At 42.5% G+C, this 22,592-nt stretch overlaps 1 protein-coding gene and 1 non-coding gene across 2 annotated transcripts in view; both read left to right on the top strand.

Annotated features, from left to right (window-relative positions):
- The window catches only part of FAM81A (family with sequence similarity 81 member A), a 65,407-nt gene that overhangs the window by 21,933 nt on the left and 20,882 nt on the right, over positions 1-22,592 (top strand). The window contains exon 3 of the mRNA XM_075532133.1: positions 1,908-2,026. Within this exon, the coding sequence (XP_075388248.1) occupies positions 1,908-2,026 (119 nt within the window). The remainder of the gene's footprint in view (positions 1-1,907; positions 2,027-22,592) is intronic.
- Positions 11,976-12,110, top strand: LOC142427179 (small Cajal body-specific RNA 14). Its single transcript, XR_012779991.1, has one exon.

Genomic DNA, 22,592 nt, shown 5'->3' on the forward strand with positions numbered 1-22,592 from the left:
GCAGTGGAAGCAGCTCAGCACTGGCGTGGTTCTCCACGTGGCTCCTCCAGCTCCAGGGCTCTGACTCCATCATTGTGTCTCCATGCGGCTTGTCAACAGAAATGTGGAGCAGAGTGTGGGTCTGACCTTCAGTGAGCTATTTATCTCCATAGCACCTTCAAATGAGGTCGTCAAGCTGCAACCTGATTGACAGGTTAAACTCCACCCCTTCACTCTTAATAGTCTCAAGTTGACACCAGATTATGTACTATCACATATACCTATCTAGCATATCTAGGACAATATGTGGTCTACAATATGTGGTGTCTTCCTCCTGTTTTCTCTCACATGCTTTCTCTTCTTTCCCAGAAGAGCTAGTCCACTTGGGTTGAATCCTGGCTAACCACGCACTTCCCGTGTGACTTTGGGCATCCCGTTTTAGCTCATTTCCCCCTCTCTAATGTGGGAATTCAGAGAGGAGCTGCTCCCTAGTGCACGTGTATTTGGTAGATGTTAGTGTGCATCACGGTGCCGGGCACCTAACAGTACATACTCAGTAAATGTTCTGGGTTTCTTGGTCATCTTTCACCATTCATTCGATGCTTCCCTGAGATGGGCTCACCACAAGACCTTGCTTACTTGTGACCACCTGATCCTCAAGCAGTTCTGCCATCATCTGCTGTCCGTCTTAAGGAGACACCATTTGGACTGTTAGGTTAATCAACCGGTGCTTTGTAGTTGCTTTCTTTTGGGTGCCCTTCATACAAGTTCCTGTCTATGTTGTTTCTTTAAGGGATTACAAATATGTAGCTTCCAGAGGTGCTCTGTTATTTCCAGAACTTCCCCGAAATGTTCCTAACCTGCATACGTGCTCTCTCCCCGACACCACGAGAAAGTACTCTTTACTAAATAGGATTTCACATGCCTAAATTGTTTCGCTCTTTGACCTTCAGGTTCCAATATAGATATTCTGTTGTGGCACCAACAATGAGATACTCAACTACTAGCTGATAGGCTGTGGTTGAAACGCCAGCAGGCGGCTTTCAGTACGGGGAGATTGCCACCTTGAAAGCCCTATGGGGTTCTACTGCGCATGAGTCAGAATGGACTCAGCCACAGCTAAAAGCAATAGATGTAAGAGGTATTCATCTCAAACTATGATGACTGGAAAGCAGCCTGCAAGAGTGGAGAAACTCTGAGCTTCAGTTGGGAGTCCCTTCTGGGCTTTGCTTCCTCTATAGCTCAACTTGTAGCCCGTCACTCCACATTGTGTATCAGAGTTTTTACTGGACAAATTAAGGGCCTTTGCTCGTGAGTGGTCTTTAATCCCTCTCTCACTCAGTCTCTGTAAGCTTCTGGGTTCACAGCCACATGGATATACCAAGCGACTGTTAAAAAGAAGGAACTTCTTATGTATAAAAATTAGCTATCAAGCAGAAAGCAAATGTTCTGAGAATGATGATGGCAACAAATGTACAACTGTGCTTAACACAATGGATGGATGGTTTGTGATAAGAGTTGTATGAGCCTCTAATAAAATGATTTTTTAAAAAGTAAAAATTAGCGTAACCTCCTTTTAAAAAAACACACTTGAATTCCTTACTAGTTAGTCCCCATGCTATTTATTACTCGGGAAGATTTTCTGGCTCTCTGTTTTGGTCACTTGTTTAAGCCACTTCGTCTTCTTTCCTGGTGTGGACTGAGCCTATCCATCTTCTCAGAGACTTTGTGTGTTGGATATTGGTCTGTTTGGCCCAGATTGGTGATTTCGTTTTATTTTGCTTTGATATAGCCAAGTGAGCAGAACTAAATCTTCTTACTTTTGCCAAGATTACAAAATGTTTTGGTGGAACCCTGTACATTCTCAGATGGCTCTCTTTGTGTTTCGTGTGTGTGTGTGTGTGTGTTTGTGTGTACACGCTTCACAGGTCCTCCAGGAGCAGATCCGTGCCCGGGACAACATTAGCTATGGAACTAATTCTGCCTTAAAGACTCTAGAGATGCGTCAGCTCTCCGGTTTGGGTGATCTCCGAGGAAGAGTGGCAAGGTAGGTGTTCAAATGGTTGGGACCGTGTTCCTCAAAGCAATTTTTCATAAACTTCATGTTAGCAAGAAATATATTCATGAAGTCACAAGAGAATTCTTTGCGTTCTTCTAATACATAAAATGTATCAGTAGAGGTTAAAACTGATTGGGAGCATGCCCTAGTTTTTTATGGTTCTGAAATATGTGTTGTCTTTATAGAAGGAGATGTTGAGAGACGTTGATTTGTGTATTAACACATAATAGTATGCCTTTTGAATTCAGTACTCTGAAATTGGGACTATGTTTTACATGTCTTTGTGTTTTTGCTTTTCTAGCAATTTGTTTTTATTTTATTTCCTGCAATGATCTGGTCCATGATGGAGCAGAATTTTTTTTAACTTAAATTATTTTTATCACAATGCTACTTAAACATGCATGCGTAAACATCACATAACAATTATGCTATTGTTCTGATATTACTTTTCCCAGAAGCTTTTGGCATATGATTAACATATCATAGTTCACATCAAGAAGAGTTGTACACTCATCAGCACAATCAGTTTTAGAACATTTTCTTCATTCTTGTGCTCATCGTGATTAGCTCCCCATTTCCCCAGGTCCTACACCCAAGGAGCCATTCACTCAGCTACTGTCTTTATAGACTCACTCATCTCGAATTTAGTATACAGACTTAAAAAAAAAACTAGCAACAGTAGCCAAGTAAAACAGATAAAAACCTCAATCAAAAAGAAAGCAAAATCTTAAAAACCGGAGCAAATGTAAAATGTGTAAGGAAGATCAAATGACAGGGTGCACTCCGCATGACGACAGTGCTATTCAAGTCCCTAGTCCATGGTCAGAGGGGATTCAGCACATGTTGCATTTCCCCCCCTCACGTTTTTGTTTAAACTGACACAGCTTCAAAAGGGAGATCAAATGGTGAGATAATACATTTTCACCGAACTACACCTGCCAGAATGTACTTTGCAGTGCTCTCTGTCTGCTAGCGAGGCGATTTACATCCCTGGCCTATGATCCGAGGGCGTTCACTGGAGGTTTCATCCATGTGAGGACCTGGCAAATGGATTTTGGACTTCCACTGTCATCCGTAACATTTTGGAAACCAGGTGGTCATATTTTCAGCTCAGGTGCCATTCCCTCCTTTAGATTTTCTTAGATCACACAGGCTTCCATGTGGACTTAGTTGATGCCTCACTTAGATAGCTCCTTGTTTGAAAACAATCCTTTAAGCTACCAGACACTATTCTTTCTGATAGCTGGGCATCATCTAGCTTCTTCACCACACTTTGCTATGCCACCCATAGCTTCAGTGATCTCTTCATGAGGGTGAGCATCAAGCAGGGTCACGTCATAAGAACTAATTGCTCTTAGATTGGGGTTAGAATTAAGTGCAAGCCCCAAATCCACTCATATATCTATGGTTTATATATGCCTCTGATTCACCTTAGAGACTTCATTGTCATTTTATGTTTCAGAGAACATTATCAATCATCCCCCTAGGGCAGTGGTTCTCAACCTTCCAAATGTGGCGACCCTTTAATCCAGTTCCTCATGTTGTGGTGACCCCCCCAACCATAAAATTATTTTTTTGTTGCTACTTCATCGCTGTAATTTTGCTACTGTTATGAATCGGGTGAACCCTGTGAAAGGGTTGTTGGACCCCCAAAGGGGTCGTGACCCACAGGTTGAGAACTGCTGCCCTAGGACATCACTTCCACTGCCATCAAGTCAATGCTGACTCATAATGACTCTATAGGTCACGGTAGAACTGCCCCTGCAAATCTCCAAGCCTGAAGCTCCTCACAGTAGTAGAAAGCCTTATCCTTGCAGAGCTGGCTGGTGGTTTTGAACTGCTGACCTTGTTATTAGCAGCTCAATATATCACTCCTACACATTTAGAGTGTCATTAGTTTAGCCAGTGGTATCGAATTTAAAACACTGCTGATGGGAGCATAGATAAGTCATGAACCAAAGTACATGAATTGTTGGCTTGTACAGATAGAACTCTTAAGTGAGGACAGGACATTGTACGCAAACAATGGGGGTCGGTGATAGGGAAAATCTTCCAATAATATTCATTCACAGCAGCAAGGCCAGGCCTACATATTGAGACATGCTATCATGAAGCAAGGAGGGCATTACCGTACTAAGTGGATGGCAGCTCCGGGCCACCATTCACTGGGCACCCGCCAGGCAAGAGATTTGAACCGGAGTCTGCCAGTTCTATGCCTTTGGGCTCGCAGTCACCTGCTGCGCCTCACTCTAGGGCAGCGGTTCTCAACCTGTGGGGCACGACCCCTTTGGGGGCTGAGCGACCCTTTCACAGGGGCCACCTAAGACCATCGGAAAACACATATTTCTCATGGTCTTAGGAACCGAGACATCGCACCTTTTTTTGTTGCCAGGTGGGTCCGCCCACATGCAGATATGCCCACATATGAGTGCCTGGCGTGAAGACTGTTACCATGCTTCAAGACAAAATTTCATTTGTGTGTAATTAGAGATAAATATTTCATAATATATAATTACATATTGTTTTTGTGATGAAGCACTATGCTTTAATTTTATTCAATTTGTAACAATGAAAATATATCCTGCATATCAGATATTTACATGATGATTCATCACAGTAGCAAAATTACAGTGATGAAGTAGCAACGAAAATAATTTTTTGGTTGGGGATCACCACAGCATGAGGAACTGTATTAAAGGGTCACAGCATTAGGAAGGTTGAGAACCACTGTACTAGGGCGTTTCAGCCTTAAGTTAATGGCGACAGGTGAATTTGAGGCAAAACCCCGTTCACTTAGTGGGGTTTCCCTATCAAGTCCTTCTGGTGTGGCCTATGAAGGATGCTGTGCACCTCGAAAAAACCGAGTACAAAGTCCCAGTGGACGGAGTCCCCAAGGGCTGCCTGGAAGGGAGGTCAGAAGTCTCCCGTGAGGAACCTGGTACCAGGCGTATCCTCCCCTCGGGCTCCACGTCAGCACTGCTAAGCATTTTTACCAATAGGAATTTGCTCCTCCCCGTTTCCCTAATAACAGAGATGGCATTTTCTTCTCCAAGACATACATGCTCCCCTTCACCTCTCTTGACTTAAACACCAATTTTTTGTTCAGGTTGTTCTAGCCCGTCGTGACTCAAAATATGATCACCAGACTGGCAGTACAAACATTGCAAACAACAACAACAACAAACGAAACAACAGCAGCCGAAGTGTAAATTCAGAGTCCTGGTGAGCCATGCAACCCCATGGGCTGTAGTGCAGAACTGAGCTCTGGGAAGCTTTTAAGGCTGTGAAATTTCAGAAGCAGTGTGCCAAGACTTTTTTCCAAGGTGCTTCTGGGTAGGTTCGAACTGCCAGCCTTTCTGTTAGTGTGGCCAACCAGTTGTGCCACCCACAGACACGTGGAAACTTTAAAGAACAGATCTTTCACCCCAGGTAGTTTGGGAAGTGCCATCCTAGCCCCTCGCTATGCAAACTGCTGTCCCCAGAGCAAGCTGCCTGGGTGCCACCTAAAACTAGTTATAAAAGCTGGGCCCTGACAAAATAATAATAATATATGAACGATGAAGGGTTCATGAGGTAAGGGTGAGTGGGGAGGGAGAGGGAAAATGAGCAGCAGATATTAAGGGCTCAAGTAGAAGGCAAGTGTTTTGAGAATGATGATGGCAACAAATGTACTAATGTGCTTGACACAATGGATATATGTATGGATTGATAAGAATTGTATGAGCCCCCAATAAAATGATTTAAACAAATAAATAAAAATAAAAGCTGGGCTGCAGCATGCCACACCCACACGGAAGCAGGCTGGCTAGGAGGAAGAGAAAGAGAGAGCCGGACTGGACCCCACGCTGGCACACCAGGCTTGGAGGATGACATCCTGCGTGGAGCTAATGGGACACAGAGGAGACTGGGCAACCAACAATAGCATGTGTCATGCTGTCCCCTTACTGGAGCAGACTGTGACAGAGGACATTTCTGGGGGTCACATGGGGAGGCAGCGTGGTCTGAACCCCTCCAAAGTGGAACACACCAAGAAGGGAGCGTAGCAGCTGGAGCAAGGCAGAGCAACAAAGCTCCCGAGGAACCCCTGAGGGACGCTCCAGGCTGGGAGGGGCAGCTCCTGGACAGTCTTGAAGGGGAGAACAGACCCAGGATTTTTGTATATTTCTCTCTTTTTAAAAATATTTTTTAAATTCATTTACTATTTTCATTTTGTTTAACTCAGTTTGGGCTATGTCATAGTTGGTCTACCTACCTGTATAAGATAGGCATGGTAGGCATGCCTGAGGAGAGAGCAGCGGGACCAACAGTTCTGGGGAGATCTGGGGAGCGAGGATGATGGGGGAAGGAGCGGTGAGCAGGCTGCAGCATGGACAGGGAAACAACTGGGGTGTTGGAGGAAATTACAAGGAGGAGATAGGGATCCAAGGTGGGATGGGGGTGTCAGAGCAACAGCAAACTAGCTAAGAAGAGGCAGAAACAAGGAGAAAGTGACAGTGGGGCAGGAGGAAGGCAAAAGGAAACAGAGGAAGGACCAAGGATGCAAAGCAATGGACAGAGGTATAAACATAGTGGGGTACATATGTAAATCCATTAATCCACAAAAATAGAGGTATTGGCCCATGTACATATATTTATATGGCAATACACTGAGGTAGGAGATGGACTTTGGGCCTCTACTCATACAAGAACTCTTTATTCTAACTACTCGGCAGCCTGAGATGTTTACCCTCCCGACACAATCACACAATTGCTGAAGACAAAATGGGTGCATAAGCAAATGTGGTGAAGAAGGCAGATGGTGCCCAGCTATTAAAAGATATAATGTCTGACATCTTAAAGGCTTGAAGCTACACAAGCCGCCACTCAACAGTGAAGCAGCAAGTCCACATGGAAGAAGCACACCGCCGGTGAGATCATAAGGAGTCATCGGAACCGAGTAATAGGCATCAGCAGACACATAACAAACAAAAACAAATTGTTGAGAACGAGTGGGGCTGGAACAGAGAACCAAAGCCCATCTGTAGACAGTGGAACAATTCCCCCACAGAGGGGCCACAGGGAGGGATGAGTCACCAGGGTGCAGTAAAGCACCGATGAGACACACTATACTCCTCTGGTTCCCTGAGGCTTCCTCACCCCCCACTACCACGACCCCAGTGCTGCTTCCCAGCTCAGACTAGCCTGGAACGTGTACACAGGTATAGGAAGGGATGGGAGCTCACGACACACAGAATCAGGAACAGGGGTGGGAATAGTGATGTCAGAGGGTAGGGGGAAGAGAGGAGAGGAAGGGAGAAGGGGGGAACTGATCACAATGATCGACACAGAACCATGCACCCCTCTACAGGGGGAAGAACAACAGAAAACAAGGGGGAGGGAGACAGCGGTCGGTGTGAGATGAAACTAATAACAACACAATCTATCAGGGGGGTATGCGGGTGGGGGTGGGAGAGCTAATATAAAGGGCTCAACAGAAAGTAAATGTCCAGAGAAGAAGGAGGGTAACGTGTACAAACATGCCTGATTCAGTTGAAGTATGGATTGTGATAAGAGTTCTACGAGCCCCCAGTAAAATAATTGCACACAAAAAAGCTGGGCCCCACCCAGAATGGCTGACTAGAGCCTGCATTTTACCAGGGGCCCTAATTTACCAAGCATGTTAATATTTGAGAAGTCCTACACGAGCACTGTCTTGGATTACTTTGATTTGACTGGGACACGGTGGCCCTAATTATTTGAGCCTCGTCTGCCCTCTGCAGCTGTTAAGAGCTATGTGAATGCTCTCCTACACAGGAGCCGCACCACAGGTAGGCACATTCGGGTCAGTCGAGTGGTGTAGTGGTTTCACGTTGGGCTCCAACCCACAGACTCAGCAGTTCAAAACCACCGGCTGCTCTGGGGGAGAAAACCGTCATGGGAACCTCCCAGGGGCCGCTCGAGCCTGTCTGTGAGAGTTGCTGGGAATTACAGCATCAAGTCGATGGCCATGAGTTTGGGGGTTTTGTTTTTTTTTGGTTTTGAGGTGAAAATAGAGGTGGTTTTGGAGGGAGGAGAGTGGAGGCAAGAACAGGAACCCACGGTTCATTCGTTGGGACCTTGGGCAGAGGCTCGAAGTATGAAGGCATATTTACAGCGACAATATATGGAGGACTTTGCTGGGCTGACGTGTTTGGATCTGCAGGGGAGACTCAGTCAGATAGCTGTGTGCATGGACTGGAGGACTGGCTGGCCACTCCCTATCTAGATTGTCTGTGCTCTTCAGGATGAACTCTGATTAACATGACCGTGGTCACAGACACCTGCTGACTTTTGTGGCCCTCTCCCCACCTCTCTCTCCCCTGCACTGAACCTTTGGACTATTATCAACTACTTGTTGTTCCTGATGGGCCATGCTCCTCCATCTCTATACCTTTGTGTGTGGTGCTCATAACTAGAATGCCTTTCCCTGATTCTTTTCTAGCTTCTAGAACCAAGTACTATTGAATGGATATGTCTCGGAATAGAATTATACCCCATGGGACTTTTAATGGCTAATTTGGGGGAAGTAGATTCCAGGCCTTTCTTTTGGGGGACCTTGGGGTATACTTGAACCTCCAACCTTTCCGATGACAAAGGAAGACCTTTCAAGTTTAGCTTATGTCGCCACATCCAGCAAATATTCATGGACACGCTAAGCCCTAAATCCCCCCCCCCCCCATGCTCTGCTTTATTTAGCTTCTCTGTGGTCTTCTCCAGTCTATGGTCTTCAGTGTCTTTGGTGGTCACTGTATCTTTTATCTTTTATTTCTGTGGCTTGAGTGTCTGGAACAGTCTGAGAGACCGTAAGCACTCAATACATGTTTGTTTGGATGAATTAATGGTCTAGAAAACCACTGTATAAGACTGAAAAATCCTGAGTCTCCATTTGTAGCATGCGGCTTCGAGGAAGTCCCAGGTCGATTATGACTTTCAAGGAGCCCTGGTGGCATGAATGGATAAGCTGCTAGCAGAGAGGTTGGCGATTGCTTCAATAAAGGTTACAGCCCAGAAAAGCATAGGGGAAGTTCCGCTGTCATGTAGGTCACTGTGACTCAACATGGGCTCAACAGCCCCCACAACAGCACTATAACTTTCAAAATAGGGAGACTTGGGAAGCATTTCAGAGCCACGAGGTAGAATAGGGACTTCAGAGGGAACTCTGAGGGTGTTCACAGCCATTTTAATTGCAGGTGACAATGAACTAGGGTAATAAGTGTAAGAGGGGGTAGTGCAGCACATGGGATGCAGTGAGTGGGCAGGAGAATTATTTTTATCTCAGGGATAATAGCAGCAAACTGTATCCTCACTATACTGGTTCTAATCATGAAATGGAGAAATGATTTTGAAGTGATTTCAGGAATTTAACTTTCTTCTTCAGTTTCTTATCAACGTTTCTGCCCAACTTGTTCCTCCCCCATAACAAATATTTTCCACCTAAAATTCAAAAAATGAAACTCAAAGCCACCAAAAATGTTTATTATAAGCACCATATATTTTGCTTTATTTGGTAACTGTATTTATCTCTCCCTGAATAAGGCTTTGATTATTGGGTCTTGTGAGTGTTTTAAAAAGGAAATTGGTTGAGCTTTGACTTTCTGACATTGATGGTGTAATTATGTTGAAGATTATAAACAATTTATGCAATATTCTTCAGTTACTAGGGTGCTGTATTATTTAATGTTTCATTTTCTAGTTCTTATGGGTCCATGGATGATATATTTAAAAGAAGAACCAAAACAACAAGACCCAAACTTGTTGCCTTCAAGTCGTTTCCAACTCAGACCCACCCACCCACAGGGCATCCAAGGCCATATCCTTTAGGAAACAGATGACCTCTTCTTTCTTCTATGGGGCAGCTGCCACGTTCGAACTGCTGAACTATCGGGGCGTGTTGGTGTTATAACTGATAGGATAACAGATCTTGGTACATCTATTGATTCAGCTTAGTAGCACAAAGGCAAGCTCTCCACAGAGGCGAGACACCACAAGGGGTACCTCCTGACCTTCCCCCCAAAGAACCTTCAAGTTCACTGTCACCAAGTCTTCTCCAACTTGCAGTGACCCTATAGGACAGAGTAGAACTGCCCTTGTGGGTTTCCAAGATCATGACTCTCTCTCTCTCTTAAATCATTTTATTGGGAGCTCTTACAGGTATTATAACAATCCATAATTCATAATCCATAATTCATAGATCAACCATAATTATACAATTGCTGCCACCATCAGTTTCAGAACATTTTCTTTCTCCTTGAACTCTTTGATATCAGCTCCCCTTTATCCCATCCCTCTCCCACTCTACCCCCCCAGAAACCCTTATTGTTATATATTATTATTATTTATTTTTGCCTTATCTTACACTATCCAATGTATCTGTTCACCTACAATTCTGTTAGTCTCTCCCCTTGAGTGGAGCTGTATAGTCACCATTGCTACCAGTTCCCCTTTTCTCCCTTCCCTCTCTTTCCATTCCCCCGGGGAATCATTCGCCCATTCCTATTCCTGAAGGGTTTATCCATCTTGGATTTCATGCATCGACCAATCTTATTTACACAAATGAACATACGCAGGTCTAACCAGATTAATGCGGTAAAACTAAGACCATAATAGTAAGGGGAGGAAATATTAAAGACCTGGAGGGTAGTTATAAGACTGTGACACTTAACGGGTGTAGACTGTCTCATCTTTCTCCCGAGGGATGCCTGGGGGTTTCAGGCAGCTCATTTCATGCCCCATGAAGTCACCAGAACTCACTCACTGGAGGAGATTTTCCGAGTCTCTCCTTGCTCTTACAAATGAGCTCATGGAGTTTAGCTTTCTCGGTCCTTTCAGAACATTTGGCCTATTATCTGGCCTGCCTGTTTCATTTGCCCAAGATTTAGTGGCTGTTTACTCCTTTCTCAATGAGTTTGGGTTGCATGATTTCAGAGCCTTCCAAACACCAAGTCGAAATCACTCCACTGAGTTAATGCCGACTTATAGAACAGGCGAGAACCCTATAGGACAGGTTAGAACTGCCCTTGTGGGTTTCTAGGACTGTAACTCTTTATGGGAGTAGAGAGCCTCGCCTTTCCTCTTTCAGAGCCTTAGAGGAGAACTACCTGTGTGCTGAGGTAGGTGTCCATGTTGGGAATTGGGAGCTAGCCTTCATGAAGCCCCAGGAAAGAAGCATGATAGGTCCTACTATCCATCCTTTCTGTTTATAACAACTTTATTGAGATGTAATTCACATACTTATAGTTTTACTCTTTAAAAGTATATGCTTCACTGGATTTTAGTACCGTCACAGAGTTGTGGAACCAAGCCATCAATCTAGAAGTTTCGTCCCTCAAGAAAGAAACCCTGTTCCCATGTGTAGTCACTCACCGTTTCATCCCAACACCCCCCATCCTTAGGAAACCATCCATTTTTCTTTGCCTTATAAAATTACCTACTCTGAGCATTACACATAAATAGGCTCATTGTGATTGGCTTCTTTCATTCAGCATAATATTTTCAAGGTTCATCCATGTTGTAGCATGTATTAGTATTGAATTTCTTATGGCTGAAGAGTAGTCTATTGTTATGTATATTAAATATTTTGTTTATCCATTCATGCACTGATGGTGGTTTGCATTTTCGCTCTAATGAATAATGCTACTGTGGATAACTATATAATTTTCATGTGGATATATATTTTACTTATGTTGGGGAAATACTTAGGAGTAGAATTGCTGAATCATATGATAACTCTATATTTGACCTTTAGAGGAGCTGCTAGACTATTTTCCAAAGCTATGATACCATTTTTCATTCTCACCAACAGCATCTCAAGGTTCCAATTTCTCCTAGTGGGTGTGAAGCATGGTATTTTACTGTGGTTTGGGTTTGCATTTGCCTAATGGCTAATGCTTTTAAGCACCTCTTAAAGTGCTTGTGGGTGGTGACTGATCCTGGTATTGATTGCCTTGTCAGTTGTACAGTGCAACCGTGGAGAGCCACTCACACCGAAACACGTGGTTCCTGCCGACACGGTCTGTATAGTGGTCAGATTTTCTGTGTGATGACTCCATCCATGTATATTTAAAAAAATGAGCTTACTAGTGATTTATATTTATTGGAGAAATGTGTATACAGACCCTTTGTGTATACAGACCCTTTGCCCATTTTTAAATTGGCTTATTTGTATTTTTATTATTGAATTGTAGGATTCTTTGATGTATTCTGAATGAAAGTCTCTAATTGGAGACTTATCTCTACACAATCTGCATATATTTTCTTCCATTTTGTTGATTGTATTTCACTTTCTTGATAGTATCATTTTAAGCACACAGGTTTACGTTTTAATGCTGGCCAATTTATTTTACGGCTTGTGCTTTTGGAGTTATTGCTAAGAAACCATTGCCTAACTCAAGATCTCGACAGTTCACCCCTATATTTTCTTCTAAGAGTTTGGGGCCAGAAATGGACAGTTCTTTGAAAAGAAATTTAAGTCAGTGTATCTTTTAGATGGCCTGACACTGACCTGGCTATTGGTTGTGTGAGTCAAAAACTCAGGAGACATGGCTAGAACTAGAGAAGTGCATTTGGGACACCTCGGCGCGAAGTTAGCATACCGCTTAAGGAGAGAATGGGCTAGAGAAGAGGGCTAGTGTCTAATCCCTTAGTAACAACTAATTTGGCAAATGCGCATAGGATGAGGACCCAGCAGAAAAGACTGAAAAGGCCCAGGCAGTGAACAGAGAGGCAAACAGGAGAGAATGGGGTCTTTGAAAGCACAAGGAAGGTGTGATTGTCAGTACTGTGTACTATTGCTTAGAGGTTAAGAAAGACAACCATAGAGAAATATTTGGGGGACTTATAAGATATACACTTATCTTTTTTTTGGCATTGAAGAGCAGTTTGAAAGGCTGCCAAGGAGCGAGGTAAACTGCTGTGTGCAGAAGAGGGAGTGAGCAATGAAGGAGTGGAGGCAGGGAGTTTAGGTAACCCTAAAAAAATGGTGTTAGGGTAGCCAAGAAATGGGATGGGGGCTGGAAAGGAAAGCAGGGGCAAGAACGCGAGTGCATGTCGTATTTTGATGGACATGATCCCGTCTGTGGGGGTAACCCAAGGAGTGAAGTTCCAGAGAGGATGAGATGGGATGGGATCAAGGCACAAGCCGAGGGAAAAGACCTTCTCCGCGGAAACTAGAAGGAAGAAGGGGTGGGGTGGATGAAGATGCGGGCATGAGGGTGGCAAAATTAGGGAGCGGGTGTTTTGATGGTTTCTCTTTTCTCAAAGAAATGTGAAAGACAGTTACCACGGATGAGGAGGCTTGGAGAGGACGGAACTATGAAAGGAATGTCTCAAGTAATGGAAAAGAGAGCTTCCTACAGGAGCAGAGCATTGCCAAAGCTCTTGCGAGATTATTTAAGACGACAAATTTAAATGAAACTCTTCAGCTGAGTAGCCAGGTGTCCTTGGGTAACAGGCCATCGCACTATGCCAGAAGAGAAACAAGGTGTATGGAACCCGCGAGCAAAATTTGTGAAAAGCCTCTGCAGTAGGATGACATTACATTTCACGTTTTCTTCCAGGTTTTAAGGACTTAATGATGTGTTCACGCCATCATTCTACTTAAATTCATGTGGACAATGAACAACTGAATCAATGCTTAAATGGCGTTATCTTTGGTGTGCGATGTCATCACGTCAGCAAAGTTCTGCTGAAGCATGTTGACTAAATCATGCTTGTTACTGGGTCTTGGGGTCTCTGCTGATGGACGGCTGGTTGTCTCATTTCATTACCAATGGGACTTCTTAGCAATAAAGTCACGATGTGGCCTGATGACTTCAATGGTGAAGGTACCTGGGAGATTACTACTGTGCAAAGACACAAAAAGGGAAAATTTGGAACATTTGCATCTATAATATACGATCTTAAGGTTAAAATAGGGCAATTTATTAGATCTATTCCAAATTATTTTTCAGTTAAAGCTGTCAGCCATGTGGGTAGCTGTATTGGGACCTTGATACTGTCTTTTGAATGTGCTTTTTAAAAATGAGAATGATGGCTTTGATTCAATACTAGTTGAAATAACAATATGGCTGTTCTCCCCTCATTTTCTTATATGTATATTTTATCTTGAAATAACTGATAAAATTTGTGAGATCTACTAATGGGTACCATTTTGTTATATTTGCGCTCTCATTCTTTCATCCATACATTTTTTCCTGAAGCATTTGAGAGTAAGAGTGGCATTGTTTATTTTTGTGTATGTGAAGAAAAATTATTTTTATTTCACAGATGAGGGGCCAGTTCCATGAGATTAATAGTTTGCTCAAGGTTGTACACCTGGGAAGTGGACCCAATCTGAAACCAGGTCAAACTTGCACCAACCAAGTTTGTGTTCTTTACAACATCTCTCAGCCTTTCAACATAAACCACATGAAGCCATCTTTCAGTGTCATAGACCATGGAAGCTGGTAGTTCTTTTCTATTTTCTTTTTAAAAATGAAAACGGAATGTACCTATTTTAACTGTTTTAAGTGTATAATTCAAGGGGATAGCATACATTCACAATGTTGTATAACCATCACCACCCTCAATTTCCAGAACATTTCTATTCTCCCCAACAGAAACTTTGTTCCCAGTAACCAATGATGCCTCACTCCCAACTCACATTCACCTCCTGTAACATTTAATCTGCTTTCTGCTTCCATGAATTTGCCTATTCCAGATATTTCATAGGTGTGGAATAATATACTATTTGTCTTATGTATCTTGCTAATTTCATTTACCATAATGCTTTTCAAGGTTTACCCATGTCATACATAGCATGTATCAGAGTTTCATTTGTCTTTACGACTGGATAATATTCTATTTCATGTGCATTTCTCTGGACAGGGAGAAACTAACAATGGTACCTTTAGATGGCCACTCAAGCTTTTAGGATCCCACTTGCTATTTACCAAAGAAGGACATAGAGCACTATCTTTGTGCAGTACATTATGCCAATTTACTTTGATGTCCCTTGAAACTCTGGTCCTGAGCTTGTGCCTTTGCTGTTATATCTTTGAGTCCACTGCCAAATCCAAGATCATAGAGATTTGCTCCTGTGTTCTTTTCTATGTTTTCTGGTTTAGCTCTTATATTTAAGCCTCAGGTCCATTTTTAATACTGCATTGTGTAATTTCCAAATATTAATGTATTTTCTAGTTTCTTAATTTATAGCTTTCTTCCATGGTGGCCAGAGAAGATATGTTGTATGCTTTTAAATTTGTTGGTATTTATTTTGTGAACTAGCATATGGCTCCTCCTGGAAAATGATCCATGTGCACTTGAGAAGAATGTATATTTTATTGCTGTTGGGTACAAAGTTCTATATAAGAGAGGTTTAAAAAGTTTATGGACTAATAGCATTAAAAGATAGTAGACTTATTCCATGAACTCTTTGAAACCTTCTTATACTGGCAATTATGTCTAGTTAGTTCATAGCATTGATGAGGTTATCCACTTCCTTATTTATGTTCTTGCTAGCTGTTCCATCAACTACTCTTTTAACATAAAGTTTATTCTGAACAGTATACAGGGAAGTCATTTTGATTACAGGAAATGGCTCTAAAAGGTTTACAAAGAGAAGAGAAGTGAGAAATACAGAATACAGAAGATCAACCACTGACAGATATTAATGTGATTAATTGAACCTTGGGCTCCTAACAGCAAGATCAACAGTTTGCAACCACCAGCCACTGCTCAAGGCAAGATGAGTCTTTCTATTCCTGTAGGGACTTGGAGACCTGCAGGGACAATACTCCTCTGTCCTGTAGGGTCACTCTGAGTGGGAATCGACTTGATGACAGGCAAGGTTTATTTTTTATTATTTTAATTTTCACATATCATACAATTTAATAGTTCAATTACATTAAGAGGAGTTGGGTAATCACCACCACAATTTTAGTCTAGCAACTATTGAAAGTGGTGTGTTGATGAAGTGACCCATTCACCGTTCTATAATGTCCTTCTTTGTCTCCTGCATCCATTTTCCATTTAAATTCCACTTTTTCTTATACTAGACACAGTCTCTTCAGATTTCTTTTGGTTAATATTTGCATGGATTTTTTTTCCTTCCTCTCATTCACTTTTAGGCTCTTTGGGTTTGAAATTAAAGTGGGTCTTTTATTGACAGAGTATAGTTGGATCATGTTTTCTTATCCATTCTGTCATGGTCAGTTTCAATACAGGTGGACTTACTTCTACCAATTCGCTGTTTGTTTTCTGTGTATTTTCTACTCGCCCCCCCCCATTTCCTTCAGTCCTGAGTCTCTTTATTTTGGTTAATTTTTTTGCTGTGAATTATTTTTATTCTTTTCCTTTTTAAGAATATATGAACAATAATTATTTATAGTGATAATTTAGAATTCTCTATTTTGTATGCCAACTTATTGTTTGATTGACCCTTTGTGGTGTTGCTGTTCCTTCACATGACATCTGCGATAGTTTATTGTGCCAGCCTGGCGGATAAACACAAGTAGGATTAATTGAAGGGCGGAGGGATAAATGGTTCAGTGAACCTTGCCTTGCTTGTCTCTTGTTCTTTAATCATCGGACCTGCGTGCGGCTGCCTTGCTTGTTCTGTGCTCAATTTAAAGGGGTACACTACCTGTGGGATACCTAGCCTGTGGACTGTGTCGCTATAAGTTAAGGTCCCTTTAAGCCCACATGATTGGAATGTTCATCTCTGGAGCTGGGGACTGACAGTTGGTGACCTGCCTTGGTGTTTGCTGCCTGGGTGTATATAGCCCAGCTCTCTCTACAGAAAGGGACTGGCAACTGGCGGCTCTCAAGACTTAAAGGACTGCTAGTGTCTCACTGCTTTATAATTTAACTGTTAATTTCTTGTATTATCTATCTGTATATTATTTAACGGTTCATTTCTTGTGTTATATATCTATCTTTATAAATATATTTATATATAATTACTAGCAATCTGGTTTTGTCTCTCTAGAGAACCCTGCCCAACACAGCATCTTATACATTATTACCCTAGCACCATACATTTAAAATGATTTTATTCATTTTTTTCAGGCATGTAGGACATAACAAGTAGAGTTGCAATCCCCAAATGCAATAATTTTGCTTTTTATGTTTTCCCTTGAAATGATCTTTGCCAGATAATATCATTTCTTCATATAACTTTGAATTATTGTCTAATAACTTTAATTTCAGCCCTCAGGACTCACTTTGGCATTGCTTGTATGGAAGGTCTAGTGGTAATAACTCCCACAGATCTTGCTTATCTAGAAAAGTCTTACTTTTGCCTTCAGTTCAATTTAAAATTTTATTATTATTTTTTGCCTTCATTTTAAGGAGAAGTTTTGCCAAACAATGAATTCTTTATTTTATAAATGTTTGTTTGCTTTTCTTTCACCATTGAAAAAGGTCCTCACTCTTCTTTCTGGCCGCAATGATTTCTTATCATTCATCATCTAAGGTTTAGAGTCTCAGCCATGTGTGCAGGTTTTCCACTTTTATGAGTTGTGACATAGGGGAAATGAAGACATGTACCTTCTTTCATTTCATATATGCCAATGTCCTCAGAGCTTAGGACATTGAAACTCAATAATTGCTGACCCAAGGCTCTTTGCCTCTTCTGTAACCAGGGTCCAGAGTCCCACATGCAGAACATGGGTTACCACTTCAGGTCAGCTGCAGGGCACGGGCCAGTCAAAGAGCCCGAGCACTTCCCTGGCCTTGTCAAGTTGCTGTCTTCTGGATTCCAGAATCCTCTGATGATGTCAAACCATTACCAGCCTCCCAGAGTTCTATCAGAGTTCTCTCTGACAATTTGTACTTGCTTGGCAGTCCTGTGGGGGAGTGGGACTGTGGAGAGCCTTACTCTGCCAGCTTGCTGACATAATTCTCCAGTCATAATTCTATGCTAATTTTGGATGGTGGTTGAGTCTCTCCTCCCCTCCATGCTCTGAAATGATTTCTTCATAGTCTTGTGATACTCACCGTCTCCTCGTTGACCTGACAATCAGTTCCTCTTTGATAGATTGCCTGCTTTGAGTATCTGGGTTTATTATTTGAATTTCATTCTTCGAGATTTATTTTCACTTATTCTACTTTTATTCATTTAGCACTTTTAAACTCATGTCTTCTTTCCGTTTTAGGAAAATTTTGTCCATTCTATGTCACATATTATTTTTCTGCTTTCCCCTACCTCTTTTTTCTTTGACTTCTTCTTGACTTATGTTAGGAACTGTCTACTTGCCTTCTGTTTTTAAACTTTTTAAAACCGTTCTCAATCTTTGTGTCTGTGTTATGTTCTGGGGAAACTCCTGCTACTTTCTTTTAATTTCCTGGTTCTGTCTTCAACCACATTCTGTCTAGCATTCATTGAACCTATGAAGTTAACTGCGTAATTTATTTTTAGGAATTTTATCTTTTTTTCTCTTATCTACTTATTCTGATTTCCTCTTTGCCTGTTTTTATTTAAGATAGAGTTCTCTTTATGGTTGTTAATCTATCTTTGATTTATATGAATATCTTAAAAATAGATATTTTCAAGTCGTTTCACCCCAGGCTTTGTTTTGTTTTGCTTTCCATAGCTGGTGGGACCCCATGCAAGTCCCTGGTGTTCGTTAGCCTGGCTCCTGTCTCCCGCCACGAGTGGAACTAGTTCTGACCTTATTGCTCTGTGTGAACAGCAACTCCTCATTCTGGGTAGTGTTTAGATACAGAGTCCCAGCAGGACTATAGCACCAGCTGTAGCCAGACCTATGTTTTCCTTTTCTACCACAAGGTCCATCTGCTTCCCATGTTTTTCCTATTCATTTTTATCCTTGTGGATTTATGACATTTTAATTCATATTGTCATCTTGATAAGTTTATAGGAGCAGCAAGAGCATGTATTCAACTTACCATATTTACCCAAAAGAGCAGGTAGCACTTTCAAGTTGCAGTATTTTAATGCAAAGTGATTAGTGAATTGCTTAGAAATTCCAACTTGTTACAAGGCCTAGCAAGCATTATTATATCCTCTAGTCTGTAGTCATGGTGTAATGACTGCAGTTCAACATTTTATTGTCTGTTAGCTTTTGGAGGATTTAATTTAAACATCACTAACTTATATACTGTTTTTGATCGTTGATTGCAAATATCCCAGGTGATTTAGCAAATATCTTTTTACTCTCTGAATCAGTTAAGGAACCGTTCATGTTTTCAATGTTCTGTCTGTCTCGGAGCAGGGACCATTTTTAGAAATGCAGGCCCAGTGCATCTAGAAAGATTCATCGTAGAGTGGCAATTTACTGAGTGTACAACTGGCACAGACTTTCTCTTCTCTGTGTGTGTTTCTAATGTCTTGTTCAGCAAGTCCCCAAACACTTTTCTGATCTCATTTGTTGGAATCAGTTGGGAGGAGAACCACGACAAGATGTCAAATGTAATCCCCATAAACAATAGAAAAATACACACATATACTGAATAACATTTTGATAGTGTGGGTATAAACATGTTGGTGCCCGGCTATCAAAAGATATAGCATCTGCGGTCTTACAGGCTTGAAGATTAGCAAGCGGCCATTTAGCTCAGAAGCAACAAAGCCCACATGGAAGAAGCACACCAGCCTGTGTGATTATGAGGTCCCGAAGGGATCAGTTATCAGGCATCAGAAAATTTTAAAAAATCATATCATTGGGTGCACACCTCCATGATATGATCGCCGAGGACAAAAGGGTGCATAAGCAAATATGGCAAAGAAAGCTGATGGTGCCCGGCTATCAAAAGGTATAGCACCTGGGGTCTTAAAGGCTTGAAGGTAAGCAAGCGGCCGTCTAGCTCAGAAGCAACAAAGCCCACATGGAAGAAGCACACAAGCCTGTGCGATCACGAGGTGTCGAAGGGATCAGGTACAAGGCATCAAAGAACAAAAAAATCTTGCATAGTGAATAAGGGGAGGAGTGCAGAGTGGAGACTCAAAGCCCATTTGTTGGCCACTGGCGATCCCCTTGCAGAGGGGTCTAGGGGAGGAGACAAGCCAGCGAAGGTGCGATGTAACACCGATGAAAAATACAACTTTCCTCTAGTTCCTAAATGCTACCCCACCCCCATTATCATGATCCAAATTCTACCTTGCAATTCTAGCTAGACCAGAGGATGTACAGTGGTACAGATAGGAACTGGAAACATAGGGAATCCAGGGTGGATGATACCTTCAGGACCAGCGGTGTGAGTGGTGATACTGGGAGGGTAGAGGGAGAGTGGGTTGGAAAGAGGGAACCGATTACAAGGATCTACATGTGATCTCCTCCCTGGGGGACGGACAAGAGAAAAGTGGGTAAAGGGAGACGTTGGACAGGGCAAGATATGACAAAATAATAATTTATAAATTATCAAGGGTTCATGAGGGAGGGAGGAATGGGGAGGGAGGGGAAAAATGAGGACCTGATGCCAAGGGCTTAAGGGGAGAGCAAATGGTTTGAAAATGATGAGGGCAATGAATGTACAGATGTGCTTTACACAATTGATGTTTGTATGGATTGTAATAAGAGTTGTATGAGCCCTTAATAAAATGATTAAAAAATAAAAAGAAGACCAAGATATTGATAAATGGTGGTTCTGGAAGAGGCACTTAGGCACTGAGGCAAGGAACGCTACTTCCTACATGATGGAAGAGGTGACACAGTCAACCTGGCACCAGGTGGTAAGCTGGTCTACTTTGCATGGTGCCTCATTGGGTGGAGTTGAGCATTGTCCTGTCATTGATAACTTAGATACTCAGCAGTGATGGCAGCCAGCTTAGCCTTTGTAAAAGGGTGTCCACTCTGTTGAGTCCTACTGCCATGGCCATTTGATAGTTGGGTCCTTTGAGCAATGCCAGAGGTGATGAGACAAGAGGACACTGACAACAAATGTGTCATCATGTTCACATTCTCAGGAACCTCCTTTGCATTGAACACCCTTTGGTGAGGATTCATAAGGAGCCTAACTACTTGGTAATTTCTGAGTGATCCATTTATATACCAGATATCTTTGTCACCAATCCTCAGTTTAATAGATATATTTCCACATTGTTGGTCCTTCGCCAGCTTCTCAGGGGGATTTGGCTTTCCTTTCTTATAGGCCAAACGAACCCCAGGATATGTTGTTGAAGATTCTGACAGTTCTGGGTGTTTCCCTTCCTTAGTAGGCTCTAGAGCAGAGGTTCTCAACCTTTCTAGTGTCACGACCCTTTAATACAGTTCCTCGTGTTGTGATGATCCCCCAACCATAAAGTTATTTTTGGTGCTACTTCATAAATGTCATTTTGCTACTGTTATGAATCGGCTGACCCCTGTGAAAGGGTCATCCGACCCCCAAAGGGGTTGAGACTCACAGGTTGAGAACTGCTGCTCTAGCGTGATCCCAGAATGATCCTGTAAGAGTCCGCAGCCTTCTTCCAAATGGCACAAGCATTTTGGCGACTATTACAGTAATTTGGGCCAGACTTCCTCAGGCTACGGTCACTGGGAACTCCTCCAGCAACTCTGGGTGTGAGTTGACGGAGCACTGCCGCAGTAGTTGGCGTAGATGTCTGAGCCTTTAGAAGGGGCTCGAACATAGCCTCTGTATACCCCTGGGGTAGTTCGTTTATTGTGATAACCTGGCTGATAAACACATGTGGGGTTAATTGGAGGCAGAGAGAGAAATGGCTCGGTGAGCCTCGCCTTTCTAGTTCTTGGGTCTCTTGCTTTCTGATGGTTGGACCAGGGTGCAGCTGCCTTAGCAGTTCCCTGCTTCAGCTTGCAAGGCTGACTTCCTGCAAGACATCCCCGAGGAGAAGCCACATGGTCCTACCCCGATGCAGCCCTGGGTGCTGGAGCAGCCATGTGGAGACCCCTGCCAGTGCTGAGATGCTTACACATTCACTGATTCGGCTTTCTTCCTGCAGTCGGCATCATTGCATGTGTTTTGTGAGATGGAGGAGGACTTTGTGGATTGGTGGTGGACATATGGGTTAATAGGTTAATGTTGGACTTGTGGGCTTGGGCAGCACTGGGTTGGGATTTTTTTTTGATGCACAGTTAACCTTTATATAAAACTCTTAGACATGAGTTTCTGTGAATTTGTTTCTCTAACGTACCCAGACTAACACAACTCCTCTCCTCAATATGGAGTGTTGTTCACGTGCATAAGTTTGTGGCTTGATGTTCATAATGAATTGCTCAGATTGTGTTATGGATTTCACTGTGTCCACCTCCCCCTAATGTGTCAATTTGCCTAGGTCATGATTCTCAGTATTATGTAATTATCCTCTATTTGTAATCTGATGGTATTACGGCATGTGTTATAAATCCTAACCTCAATGATATTAATGAGGCAGGATTAGTCTCACTGTTAATGAGGTTGGACACAGTCTACAAGATTAGGCTGCATCTTGAATCAATCTCTATTGATGTATAAAGGAAATTTAATAAGCAAGATGAGATCAAGAAGGCCCTACCTTCACCGAGAAAGAAGAGCCAGGAGTGGAGTGTGTCCTTTGGACCTGGGAATCCTTGCACTGGGAACCTACTAGCTTCAGAGAAGGATT

The sequence above is a fragment of the Tenrec ecaudatus genome, chromosome 14 (genome assembly GCF_050624435.1).
Source record: "Tenrec ecaudatus isolate mTenEca1 chromosome 14, mTenEca1.hap1, whole genome shotgun sequence".
Classification (NCBI taxonomy): domain Eukaryota; kingdom Metazoa; phylum Chordata; class Mammalia; order Afrosoricida; family Tenrecidae; genus Tenrec; species Tenrec ecaudatus.